Here is a 12,941-nt window from a genome sequence, read left to right on the forward strand (position 1 = left end):
TTACCTTGGGAACTTGCTTTCCTCTGCTGCAGATGATGATGGGATGTGACAGACTGTTTCTCTCCTTTTTTTCATTTCCAGTGGATGGGAAATGGCAGGCCTGGGGAGTGTGGGGAAGCTGCACCACCACATGTGGAGGTGGGACTCAGAGACGTGACCGCGTGTGCTATGGGCCCTTCTTTGGTGGAGCGACTTGCCAGGGGCCCAAGGAAGAGTATAAACAGTGCAATGACAGGAGGTGTCCTGGTAAGTGTCCCATGCCTTTCATAATGTTGCACTGGGGAGACAGCGGTTTTTGGAAAGAGTTGCGGAGTATGTGTGTCAGAGAACTTCATGAGTGCAATACAGATTGGCTGCAATTTAGTTTAATGCTGCCCATAACACAGGCACAAGACACATCAAGACTCTTAGCTAATTCTTGCCAAAGACGGTGTAAAAGATCCAACTGATTTCACTGAATGTTTGATAAATCCCATCRGTGTAGATATGGTGCTTTTCACTGTTGTAGAGCCATAAGAGGAAAAGAAACAGAGATACACTATTTGACAGAGACAAAAAAATATCACAGTTCTCAATCCATGAAGCACTTTACTGCGAATGGTGTAGAAGTTTCCCACACTTTACCTGGCCTCTGGGAAACGTGCATGCCACTGGTAGTATTAAACAAGACAGACATGTCTACATCTGTCAGATCTTTACCTTGTCTTACCCTTCCTCTCCAGATACAGCAGTGTTAGCAGCRTCCATCTCAGAAAAAAGGGTGCACAAGTCTGAATAGAGGACAAGGGCTGAGGAAACCTTGGGTTTTAATGTGAAAAATAGGTAGAAGAAAATACAAGTGAGAATCTAGTATAAAGAGGCTAGAAAAAAAAAAGATCTTTGCACCATTTTTATTTTCTTTTCTCAATCACATATAAAACGCCTTCTGGTGAAATTGCTGGTGGGAAATCAGCGGCCTATGTGATGTTGGCAGTCAGACTGCATCGACCTGGATGCATTGACCTGGAGGTTAATTAATTGTCGGAAGAGCTCACTGAGCAGTGAGAGAGATTCTCATGGAGACATCCTGGCAGTCCTAGCGAAGAGTAGGTGTCTTCGTAAAAGACATGCTGTAGCTCAACGCAGAGTCGGTGGGTTTGGAGCCGACGTTTCTGGGAGAGGCTCTGCAGTGCTCAGGATAGCTGCGTGGCAGAGTCCTTTACGAACTTCAGAATGCAAAGATAAAAGACCAAATGCTTCAGCACGGAAGTTTCACCCAATTTAACTAGAAGAGAAACCTGATAAAGAGGCTGTGAGAAAGCGTATTCACTTTTTGCAGCTATGTTCTCATAAAAGACATCACCTCTTCTTACAAGCTGTGCCTCTCAATTAGTAGTGGCATGTGAGAGTCTCTTCTAGCTCAGCCACAAAGCTTTCCCTTGCCATAGAAAATCTTAGCACCGGGTCATCTGGTGGTGTCTACACAGTGATGCAGATTTAGTTCAGCTTCAGTTTGTGCCAGCTGGGGCCCTGGCAGAACAAGCCCAATCTTTTCTTCTGTTTCTATAGGGGCTTATGTCTGCGCAGCACTCGAAAGGAAAGGGTATGTCTCGGGGACTGAGCCATGCTAGGGTTTAAAACCAGAGGGGTCTCACYGCGGTTGTTAATGTGCAGAGGAGGGAAAGGCGGGGAATCGTCAGAGGCTAAAAATAAACTGACTCAATTTTTTCTCAAGAAAGTATCAAATGTTGGCATGATTTGATTTGAACAGAAGAATTGAGCTTAATTGGGTTAGTTATTAAAATCTCCCAGTGCAAATAGGTTACTCTTGTAAAAAAAGATTTTGCTATGAAGCAACATCAGAAAAAAAAAAAGGAAAGAAAGAAAGAGAGAGAGAGGGAGGGAGGGGAGAGGTGAAATAGCTTTCTCTTGGTCTGGGAATTACTTCTTCTCTTACCGGCAAGACAATGCCAGGCAATCACTGTATTTCTAAAGAGCATCTCTAATCCACAGCATCCCTCAGTGGTCCCCAGGGAGACTGCAGGGGTAGAGAAACAGGGAAGAAAGAGGAACAGGTCAGATGGGAACTCCCTCTCCGTCTCTGCTTTTTTGACGTGCAGTGACTGCTCTACTGCTTTGCAACTGAGGATGCCAGAAGCTTCCTACCCCATGCCCCAGACCCTCCTGTGAACCTCAATTTGGTCTAGAGAATATGTGATAGTGTCCAAAGCACTGGACTAGTAATCGTGAGTTTTGCATTCAGCTTTCTGCCACAGGCTTTCTAGGTGTCCACTGACCAGTCACAACTGGGCAACTTGATCTCTCTGTCCTGCAGCTCCTTGCCAAAAGCTCAGAAATAAAACTGTCACTTTTCTGCCCATATTCTGCCTTATCTACAGAGCTCACAAGCTATTGGCATCAGGATTATTTCTGCATGTGTGCGGAACACAGCAGGGATCCTGCTTGCCCTCGAGGATTTCATTACRATAGCGATTACTTAAAAGGGAATTTTAAAATGGGGGAGGGAGCATCTGTTTCCAAGCAGGCACTAGGACTTGTTCATTATCGGTGTCTATTGGATGGGCCAGGGAGGAATCTGTCTTTGAAATACAGCTGAGGTGGATTCACATAGGCCTGAAGCTGGACCCARAGAGGTGCAGGCAACTTGTTGGGTCCTGTACGAGTCCTTCAAAGCAGCAGGCCTTACCATCCACAGGAATTTGAGTTTGAGCCTTCTACAAAGCCAGGTTGGAGCTCTGAGTAGCTCCAGAGCAGCAGTGGGGCATGTACTTCCCTGRAGATTTGCTCATGATGTAGGTCCTRAGCTGGTCACTGTCTTTCTGTCAACACATACATTGTGCAGTCCTCTGTGGAAGGTCACCTTCAGGGTCATTTCTGTCCAGGAGCTCACCTGGAGGAAGTTGCAGCACATGTACACTTTCCCCACAACCTTGGCATATCCGTAGTGGCACCMCTGGACCTTGGCATGGTCAGTGCTGTCCTGCACGAGAAGGAAGCTCAACAACCAGCTGCCCAGCTCCGCGGCTGTTTGGCTTTGACTTTGCAGCTGCCATTCCCGGCCAGTCGCAGGCATGCACTCAGCTTCCTGTTTATTAGTAGCTTTATACGCACAATAAATAAAAGCCATAATTGAAAATCATTAAATATAATTTTTCTCCTCCCCACCCTCAGGAGTGATGAATAGCTTTAATACACTACTCATGGTCTCCTCCATTTTATGGGCTGCAAGTAATGAGTTTCTCAGCAGAAACCCCTTCTTCTGTGGCAGATGCCCTCCTCTCACAGGTGGAAGCAGCTGAAAGACATCTCCTTCCAAAGGGCTTTTTCTGTAACATCTGTGAACACTTTTTGCACATTTCTGCAGTCTGCGGGGCTCTGCAGTAGCGTTTAGAAATGAGCTGCAGATGCAAATCCAGCCTGCTGGTACTCAGATCTTCTTCTTGCATCCTTACATAAGATGGTAACAGACAAAGGGCCTGCAGGAACTCCATCTGAGGGATGCATTCGTCTTGGTTTTTAGCTCCACTTACTGCTCTTTCCTTCATTCTTACTCCAACCTATTTATGAAGAGCCACATTTTAGAGCCAACCCTAAATCTGTGTGGCGACCCTGAGGGATAGACCAGGAGTAGGGTCTGCAGCCTTACTGTTCACCTGCAAAAAGTGGCCATCTTCCCATTAACCAACAGAGATATCTCTTCAGCAATAACAGCTTTTTTTCCAAAGAGCTGCAGCAAGGCAAGGCAGACACTTGCCCAGGTTGTTACATGTGTATTASCTAGCTAATCCTTCGCATGGCCTGCAGCCCAGTTTTCAGAGAGCAGAGGTAACTCCAGAGAGGTTAACGAGCTTTGTTAGGAGTCGGGTGCCAAGGCAGTTGTGGAACCAGGGATTACCTCCAGACGTCCTGGCTTGCTTCACAGTGCTTTTTCCTCTAGATCAATCTCCTGTTTTCCCCATGGGTTTCTCTTTTCTCCTCTTTCTGTTTTCCTAACCATGCCCTGAGGAGGAGCTTTTACCAATGGAGTTTTTCCTGCCCTGAGGAGGAGCTTTTACCAATGGAGTTTTTCCTTCCCTGCAGAGCCCCATGAAATCTGCGATGAGGAAAATTTTGCCTCTGTGATGTGGAAAGAGACGCCTGCTGGGGATGCTGCAGCTGTCCGGTGTCCTCGCAATGCCACAGGTAAGGATGATTGCATGTGCCGCCCCAGGAGCTGGACATCCCTCAGAGCATCCATCACCTCCTCGATGAGGAGAATCTGGTTATGGTATGAGAGGATGAGCAATGGGACTTCCCTGGGCTCAGGGCTGAATGAAATCTCTCTGGGTTTCTGTGATCCCTCACTGTTTAACCACACCTTCTCGCTCCATCCTGGAGAATCTGAAATGGTTTATCATCCAGCTACTATCTAGTCTTGGGATAGCTTCACTTTTAAGGGCTGCTGTGGTATGCCCACCTCATTATCTACAAATAGCTCTGCAGAAGCAGGTAGGGCTATATCATGACTGGTTGTTAGAGTCCCCTGGACTTGGATTTTGAGTGTTTTTCTCCATAAAAGAAGCCAACATCCAAAGGTGGGAAATTTGAACTGCATTGTTCGATCACACATAGATGTTTCTCCTTCCTTCTTAGAAACCATATTAGCATCCTAAATATATCTTTAGGTACTCAAGTAGACACTCTGAYCGTGGTGATGTGAAGTGATAGTCTCTGGGCAACTAGATATTATCCATGGTGGCTGAGCCATGTGTTCCCTAAGGAGTTGAAAGCGGGGCAAGGGAGAAGGCTCCAGGAGATGTGTTGGTGGTGGATCCTGTCATTAATTGGATGTTCTTCACTCTCATGCAGGGAATGAAATGGGAGCAGCAGTTCCTCTAATGAACATAAAGGTTTTATTGTGTTTGAGTGAGGCTATAGATACATGCCAACCCTGAAGCTCTCTAACTCACAGCCTGGGTTAGTCAGTGTCATCCTGTTAGCCTAGAGGAAGGGCTGTATCCATTTCAAGGTCACCAAATCATTTAGCTGTAGCAGTGGGTTTGTGGAACCAGCAAAGAGAGGCTCTCTGAATGGCAGCATAATTCCTTGGACAAGGTGATCCCTATCCCCTTCCTCCTGTTGATATGTCTGTTCCTGTGTGCTACAAAGACACACGATTACCACTGTAAAACTCACTGTAGACTGAAGCTCAGAAAGAGCCTGGGGGAGGACTGCAGGCAGTTCTCAGAGTTTTTCAGCTGATACAAAAATGGTGCTGTTGGATATTTATTCTTGTTGAGACTGTGTAGGTAGCAGAAGCCACTGTTGCTGGTTTAGCTGCAAGTACCAGACCACGCCGCCTTGGGAAGCCTGTGGGACTTTCTGAGCCTGTTGTATACAAGGGAAGGGAAAAACTTTTGCCTTGATTAGCCAGGTCCAAGTTGCTAGGCTTTTGTTTCCATTCTCATTTCCTTTCGTGGTCCTGCCTCTCACTGAGAAAATGCTGGAGAAGGAACTGAAAATAATCTGTCCTACATGCTAGTGCATGTGATTCATGTATTCGTTAGTAGATGCCCCTGCTGCTCTTCGTGCTGGTAGATATGCTTGTGTAGCAACAYTGGCCAGTTCTGGGTGGCCTCCATGAAGATGCATGGCTTTTCACCCCACTGTCCCCACTCCCATACTCTTTTCTTTCCTCTTTCAGGGCTGATCCTTCGAAGATGCACTTTAGATGAAGAAGGGATAGCTTACTGGGAGTCTCCAACATATATCAAGTGTGTATCTATTGATTACAGGAACATACAGATGATGGTAAGGAAGACTGACCTCTCAGCTAACAAGATTTTTCAAAATTGYTTGTTATATTGATTGATGTAGTTGGAAAAAAAAAGAAAGAAAGTAGCAGTTCCATGTGAAAGGGAGAGGGCAGCTCTGCCCTGCTTTGTCTTACTCTGTCTGCTAAGCTTGTGATGTGTGGGCATCCATGAGCAAGGGGTGGTCCCTCATTGAGTATTTTAATGTGATTGTAACACCTTTACTGATAACAATAACATTAAATAAGCCACTTATTTTTTATTAGTCTCAAAAAATTCACCTTGTGATGAATTCTCCCACTTTAGAGTCTCCYGAGCCTTGCCTTAAAATGTTATTGCCTCTATTAGAACTGTCCTTTCCTGTTCAGGACTAGCTACAGTCCCTCCTAAGACAGTTCCAGCTCAGTTCAAAGATAACCTGYTTGGGGGCAAAAATCTGTTATCTGGTCTTGGGTTACAGCAGAATAGCCTCTATGTAGTAGAATAACCTCTTCTGAATCTAYACACAACCTTTCTTTGTGTKTATACTGAAAATTCGACTTCTGCTTTGCTACCATTTTRTAACTATCACAGGCTCTCAGGCCAGCTGAGATGATTGTCAGATTCATCTAATCTGTGCTTTGAATTATGTGGAAGGTCATAAACTTTCCCCCAGCAATTCCTTCACAGAGCTCATTAACTTGAGYTTTGACTGTCACGAACATTTTCCACGTTTCTTTCTGTTTCTCAGACCAGGGAACATCTTTCCAAAGCTCAGCGTGGGTTGATGGGAGATGGGCTGTCAGAAGTGCTCCAGAACCTYGTGGAAATCTCCCAGGATGGGACCAGCTACAGTGGGGACTTACTGTCTACCATCGACGTACTCAGGAATATGACAGAGATCTTCCGTAGGGCTTATTACAGCCCGACTTCTGGGGATGTGCAGGTGAGCTAAGATGCACTCTGGTGGGCAAATCTAGGTTACACGTGTGTGTGTGTGTGTGTGTGTGCATGCACAGAGCTCAGGGTCTGACCCTGTCCTTTGGAGTCAATTCAAAGCTGATGAGAACCGAGAGAAATTTCTGCCCGAGTGAAGAGCCTCTGTGTGCTAACAAACTCCCCCTTCAAGGCCATGCTCCCTGGCTTATAAAGTAAGAACTTGAAAACCAAAGTGACTCTGAAGTATTTCAAGCTGATAACACTTATTCAACCTAATAGCACTTACTGGGGAGTCTAATTGACATGAGAGCATTGTTTGGAAAGGATTGCAGTTTAATGATTAGAGGTAAGATGATCCTGTGGTATTAGGTACCTGGATRTTGATGTGGGAAAACGTCTCACTGACTTGTCACGTTAGCAGTTGCATGCAGAGTGGCTACAAGATATACCCCAGGGAGAGGTCATCATAGCCTGACTTGAAACATTAAACTAATCCTACAGGATCTGCAATGGATGGCAGAATTGGAGTAAAAAATCAATGGTTTTGAAATCACTTATGTCCTTCTTTCTTGTTGTGTGCTGTATAGTCACACAAAAATACCACTATGCACAGCCTCAACTTGCTCCATCACTGCTTCTCTTTCTAAGTCACAGAGGAAAAAGGATCATAAGGAGATTTCTCTGGAAATWATGAATATATTATAAAATAGAGTAGGAAGAGACTTACACAAGGCAGGATCACCTGTTCTTAACCAATTTCAGGCAGCTGTGTTTCTAACTGGTTCTTTAAAATTTTCAGTAATGTAGACAACACATATTCTCCATCCAACGCCTTAGAAGCAATAGCAGTCACAGTGAAAACCTCGGATATWAGCCTTATTTTAACCTGCTTTGCTCACCACCAACTTTTTTTTCCTCTCTCTCTGTCTTGTCTCTCTTCTCCAGAACTTTGTCCAGATCATCAGCAACCTGTTATCAGAGGAAAACCGGGACAAATGGGAGGAAGCTCAGCTGGTATGAACACTCAGCAGTTCTCTGAAACAGGGAAGACTTTTAGAGTAGGCTTATRCTTTAAGCTAGACCTAGCTCTTCTTGCCCATGATGTTCTGTGGGCAACATGCACTGATGTCAGCCACAGACCAAAGAATACTTCCATCCACACTTATTGTTTCCCTTGGATAACTCCTTATGATGAAAAAGATAGATGACTTGGACATGGTCAGCTATAGTCAGCTTCGGAAACAACTGCCTCTGAAGGAGTTACTGCTAATCAGCCAATTCATGCAATGAGTTGTGCATGTAAGSCTAGTACCAAGATGTGTTTATGGAGTAACTCACTGAGCCACAGATTCTTAGCTATATACTAGAGAAAACTAGCGGTGAATACCAAATTCTGGATAGAGAATCTCAGGGATTAGGCTGAGTTTGGAATCAGTGACCCTTCTGGTTTGGAATAATTTCCCTCTTCTCTTCTTGTCAAGACAAAGCAAGAGAATTACATAGGTTTGAGCTCCTGGCTAAAAAGAAGCAGGACAGGTAGGATCTTTATAGGTCAAACCTGTGCTCTGCTCACCTGAGCTTCTACTTCTGCTCAGGACAAGCTGAATAAGAGCTCAGTTATATTTTACTTTATTTCTCTTCTCACAAGGTTTGAGATTCTGCTGAGTAATTCGGTTGTTACAGCCTAGTGTACCGGGAAAAGATGTTGTTTATTGATCTGCCCATTTCTTTGCTGGCCTCGGTCTCTTCTGTCCCAGTTGCAGTATCTGCTTGGGCTTGTGTGAGATTTATTCCTTGTCCTTTTCTCATTATTTCTGCAACTCCCTGAGCCACTTGAAGCCTTTGTCTCATGGCAGCCTTCAGGAGTCCCATCAGAGTGAAATGACTCTGCCTCAGATCARCAGCTCTGGTGGATGGGTCCATGGTAATGCTAGTTCCTTGTCTGTTCCTTGTCCTTGCAACTTAGAAGATAAACTCCACCTTGCCTTGATCTCAGCACACAACATAACCAGGACAAGGCACATAGTTCAGTTTCTGAGAGACTTCAATCCCATGGAAGGGCCCTGTAGGTATGGGTCTGAACGTGGCAGCTCTTTTTTAGCTAGCCTTTGCTGTTGCAAAATTCCTCAGAAAGGTTAGAAAATACCAAATAAGCAAGAAATAATTGCCCAGTGCAAACAGTAACCRCAGAGGCTAGTTACAGTCACATCAACAGTGAAAGTCCTCTGGAAAGAAGTCTTAACATCAGATGCTGGCATACTCATTGGCAGTCCGCTGCTTGAGAAAGAGGCCTGAATACTCCTGTAYGTTGTAAGTCCTTCATGGGACAGGACCCTCACCGAGGGTTGAGTAGCCTCCTCAACCTGCTCTTCTCTTTTCTTCCCGTGACCTGGCAGTGACCTGAGACCTGGCATTTAGAAGTACATGGCATGGTCTGGCTCCAGGCGAGATAAAGGACCAAATGCTGAGTCTCAAGCGCAGAGGTGTGTGTATGTATTTCAGAGAAGCACAGAGGAGATTGTTGAGTTGTCATGACAACAAGGAAACCCTGCTGATCCCCATAAAAACAGCTGCAGCTTATGCTTTGTTGCAGTTTGTTCCCACTGGCTTTGCCTGTACAATCTGCTCTTTACTCCTRTAGATCGATACAGCCCAGTCTGCTACCAGCACTACAGCATCCTGCATGAGAAGTGGGACCAAGATGGKCTAAAGTTTTATGGGGAGTGCGTGCCTGATTCCTCTTAGTGAGAACTGAGATCGCAGCCCAACACTGTGGCTTTAGGACAGAGCTTGCCCTCAGAAATCTTACAGATACAAGATCAYAGGAGAGACCGGAACAGTCTCTGTCCTTCTCCCTCAAAACTACTGGAGAAAATTCAAGGCCCACATTTGCCTAGATAAATCAATTATTTTTTTAAAAGGGCTTTGGCTCCCAATTTGAACATTATAAAATATATCCAGCTCGATTGCATTCCATTGGACTGCCCAGTGGCCTCTAGGCAGAGGTGTTCAAGAAAAAAAAAAGCAGAAATGCATTCAAACAGAGAAGGGCTACAAAGTCATTTGGGACATTATAAGAAGRAAGACTGAAAGAAGATGATTGACATGGCCTTAGTTTAATTTGGGCTTGAAATTTCAATAGTAGCATATAAAAATATACTCTTAAACATAACTTCCTCTTACTTCTACTCATTACGAGTGGACCTGAAGTACTAGCAGGAATTTTTGGTTTGATCCTGAAACAATTTTAGCTCACCAAGCTTCTTTTGGACAGACAGATAGACAAACACTCATGACCAGCCCTGTACTTCTTTGCCCTCAGACACACCAGCTTAAACTTCCGTCTACCTCAGTCCTACACTGCTGCCCTTTCCAGTCCTCAGCTTTCCCTTCAGCTCTGTTTAACACCCTCGGGAGGTCTGAATTACGGTGAGAATCTGAAAGTGCTGTGAAAGCAGAGGAAAAGTAACAGAAGGGAAGTAAGGAGCTGATTTGCTCTTCTTTGGTCTCTCGAGGTACTAGCTAAGTTCCATTAGGGGAAGGTGCCTTAAGGAAAAGATAGGTGGTCAGCACAGCTCATTTCAGAAGATTACCTTTTGTGAAATCATTTGCTGGAAAACTAGCTATCACTTAACAGCCTTAAGCCTTATCACTTCACAGCCTAGCAAAACGAAGGTGGAAATGGATTATTGCCAATATTTCTATTATGGAGAAAACACCGTGAGAGAAACACAAGACAAAAGAGACAGATAAGCTCTAACACAGCTTAGGCCCAAGAAGGAGCAACTTGATTATTTGGAGTACGTGATTCTACCAACAAACAAGACAGCACATTTAGCCTTAAGACAGACTGTGCTACTKGTCTGGATAGGATTATGTGGTCTAGTGCCTGGCATTCAATATTAGATCCTGGAAGTCCTCGCTAATAATGTGTTTGTTGGCATTTGCTCCCAAGGCAACCTTTTGCATTGCTGGGATATATTTTCTCTTCCAGGCTGTTCCCAACTCAGGTCAATAACTGGCTGATATGCCTGAGTCAGAGATCTGATTCAGTGAAATGCTATTGAAGTACCCCATGGGATTATGATGGGCTGCATTAAATACATAAGCAAACAACCCTCAGGCTTACTCCCTCTTTCTTTCTTCAGGGGCAGATGTGAGTTTAAGCCTGCTGGTGTTTTAGATGTTTACTCAGAGTAGTTTAGAGACTTTTTTTTTCAGGGTTGTTGTGCCCTAAGTCACAAAACAAGCTTGACTCACGTCTGGAAAAAATTGTCCAGAGGCTGTATTACTGTCTTTGAGAATGCTTTTTCCTCCCTCCATAAGAATTTAATTCAGGATTACCTTGAAGTGCACTGTGGGCTTCCTGCAGGCTTTGATCTAGAAAAGGTTTAGAGCAAAGAACAATACTCGGTAATTCAACAGGGAATATGAGAAGATGACAGCGAAGAACTCTCCACTCTTGCTGTTCCCTCTTTTCTGGTGTGGACAACAAACTGAGACATTCAAAAGCCCTCAAGGTGCTCAAAGGTGGCAGGGAAAGCAGTGATCCCGCACCTAAGCTTTTTTTTCCTACTTCCTGCTTGAGATCCTCCTGTACTTCTGTGATGCCCATGTATGAAGTCTTCCAAACATCCTAAATGGCTGCAAGCCTGAAATATGGACAAGTAGCCTGGTTCAAAGCTGCCCTTTGTACGTTTCAGTAGTGTAAGTTGGAGTTCTTGGCTTGGTGTGTCTCCTTCCAGTGATGGCAATATTGGCTGTCCTGGTGGAGGCAAATCTTTGAGGGCTCCTTCTCAGTATGTAAGAATAGTATAGTTAGAAGATGATAGAATATGTTTCTCAGGCTAAATATTGAAGTATCTGAGGATCAGAGAAGTCTAAGGCTTGAGAAAAGATCTCAAAATTTGACACAGATCAGAGTTTCAACACTAAACACCTCTTTTGCTGACATGATGCCTCTGGATGTGCAATTGTAAATGCCATTGGCTTGTTGGCAGCTATTCTGGGCCAAATACTCCAGTCAATGGACCTGAAAAGACAGTGAAGCTATATTAAATCATGGATGCTAAGGGTCTGTCCTATCGTGTTTCTCTTGTTGCATTAATGGTACGAATGGGACAGTAATGAACATCAGCAGTAGCTTGTCTGCTCTGGACAGGGTGGTTGGTAACAGAGGTAGATAGGTCACCTACTACAAGGAGTTCCTCTGCAGATTTGTTGAGAGATATTGCCCTCTACCCTCACTTTTCTCAGTCTGAATCTCATACTATTATCTCCTACCTTTTGCTTTTAATTTTTCTAGACCTCCTTTTAGGATTTCTCAGTCCTTATTCTTCACAGCTCCATAATACCCTATTATATCCAGCATATGCTTCCAATATGTGTGTGAGGATGGTAACCTTTGCCTTCAGAGAAACTCATGCTGTGCTGCTGTTTAGTATCTGTGCTACTAAGTATTCTCCCTCTCTCTGCAGACAGGGCCAAATGCCAAGGAGTTGTTCAGGCTTGTGGAGGATTTCATTGATGTCATTGGCTTTCGCATGAAAGATTTCCGGGATTCTTACCAAGTGACGGACAACCTCGGTGAGCTGATTTCACTCCCCATGTTGGGTAGAGACTCTCGAAATCTGTAATTACTGTGTAATATGTATGACATGAGCTCTGGAGAGGGAAAGAGGGGAGACAGAAAATAGCAAAATATTAAAAAATCTGGGAAAGGACAAGGAGGATGGCCATAAATATGAGGTGGCTTTCCTCCAAAAAAAATAGAACTTCAGCTTGGAGGAGAAATATTCAGGGAGAGGTATGAGAGGCATCTGTAGAACCACAGATGGAGAAGATATGATGAACTGGGAAGAATTACTTGCTACCTTTTATTTTATTTTTATTTTTTTAATACACAAGAGCTACACAGCAACCAATGAAATGATCAGGCAGCAAGCAAACAGCAGGCAGTGTTTGATTTATGCTGTATGCACAATCACAGCGTGGAACTTGTTGCCAGAGGATATTGCAGAAGCCAGAAAGTACAGATGGGTTCATGATGGGATTAGGAAAATGCACAAAGGAGAAGTCCACTGGTGGCTATTAAAGTTGATGGTCTGGATGCAACCACTAGCTGGGGAAGTCCTGCTGATTGCTGGAAGCTGAGAGGACAGATCAAGAGAAATCTTGCTCTGTCCTCTTACACTCCCTCTCTAAGCAGATGCTACTAGCCATTCGGGGAGA

The 12,941-nt window shown here is 44.4% G+C and overlaps 1 protein-coding gene across 2 annotated transcripts in view; it reads left to right on the top strand.

Annotated features, from left to right (window-relative positions):
- Window positions 1-12,941, top strand: part of ADGRB1 (adhesion G protein-coupled receptor B1) — a 201,995-nt gene that overhangs the window by 63,379 nt on the left and 125,675 nt on the right. For both annotated transcript variants that reach the window (XM_085298728.1, XM_085298729.1), the window contains exons 7-12: window positions 82-246; window positions 4,081-4,182; window positions 5,684-5,790; window positions 6,523-6,717; window positions 7,656-7,724; window positions 12,188-12,296. In XM_085298728.1, the coding sequence (XP_085154854.1) occupies window positions 82-246; window positions 4,081-4,182; window positions 5,684-5,790; window positions 6,523-6,717; window positions 7,656-7,724; window positions 12,188-12,296 (747 nt within the window). The remainder of the gene's footprint in view (window positions 1-81; window positions 247-4,080; window positions 4,183-5,683; window positions 5,791-6,522; window positions 6,718-7,655; window positions 7,725-12,187; window positions 12,297-12,941) is intronic.

The sequence above is a fragment of the Rhea americana genome, unplaced genomic scaffold (genome assembly GCF_003343005.1).
Source record: "Rhea americana isolate MKP2758 unplaced genomic scaffold, rheAme1 scaffold_140, whole genome shotgun sequence".
Taxonomy (NCBI): Eukaryota; Metazoa; Chordata; class Aves; order Rheiformes; family Rheidae; genus Rhea; species Rhea americana.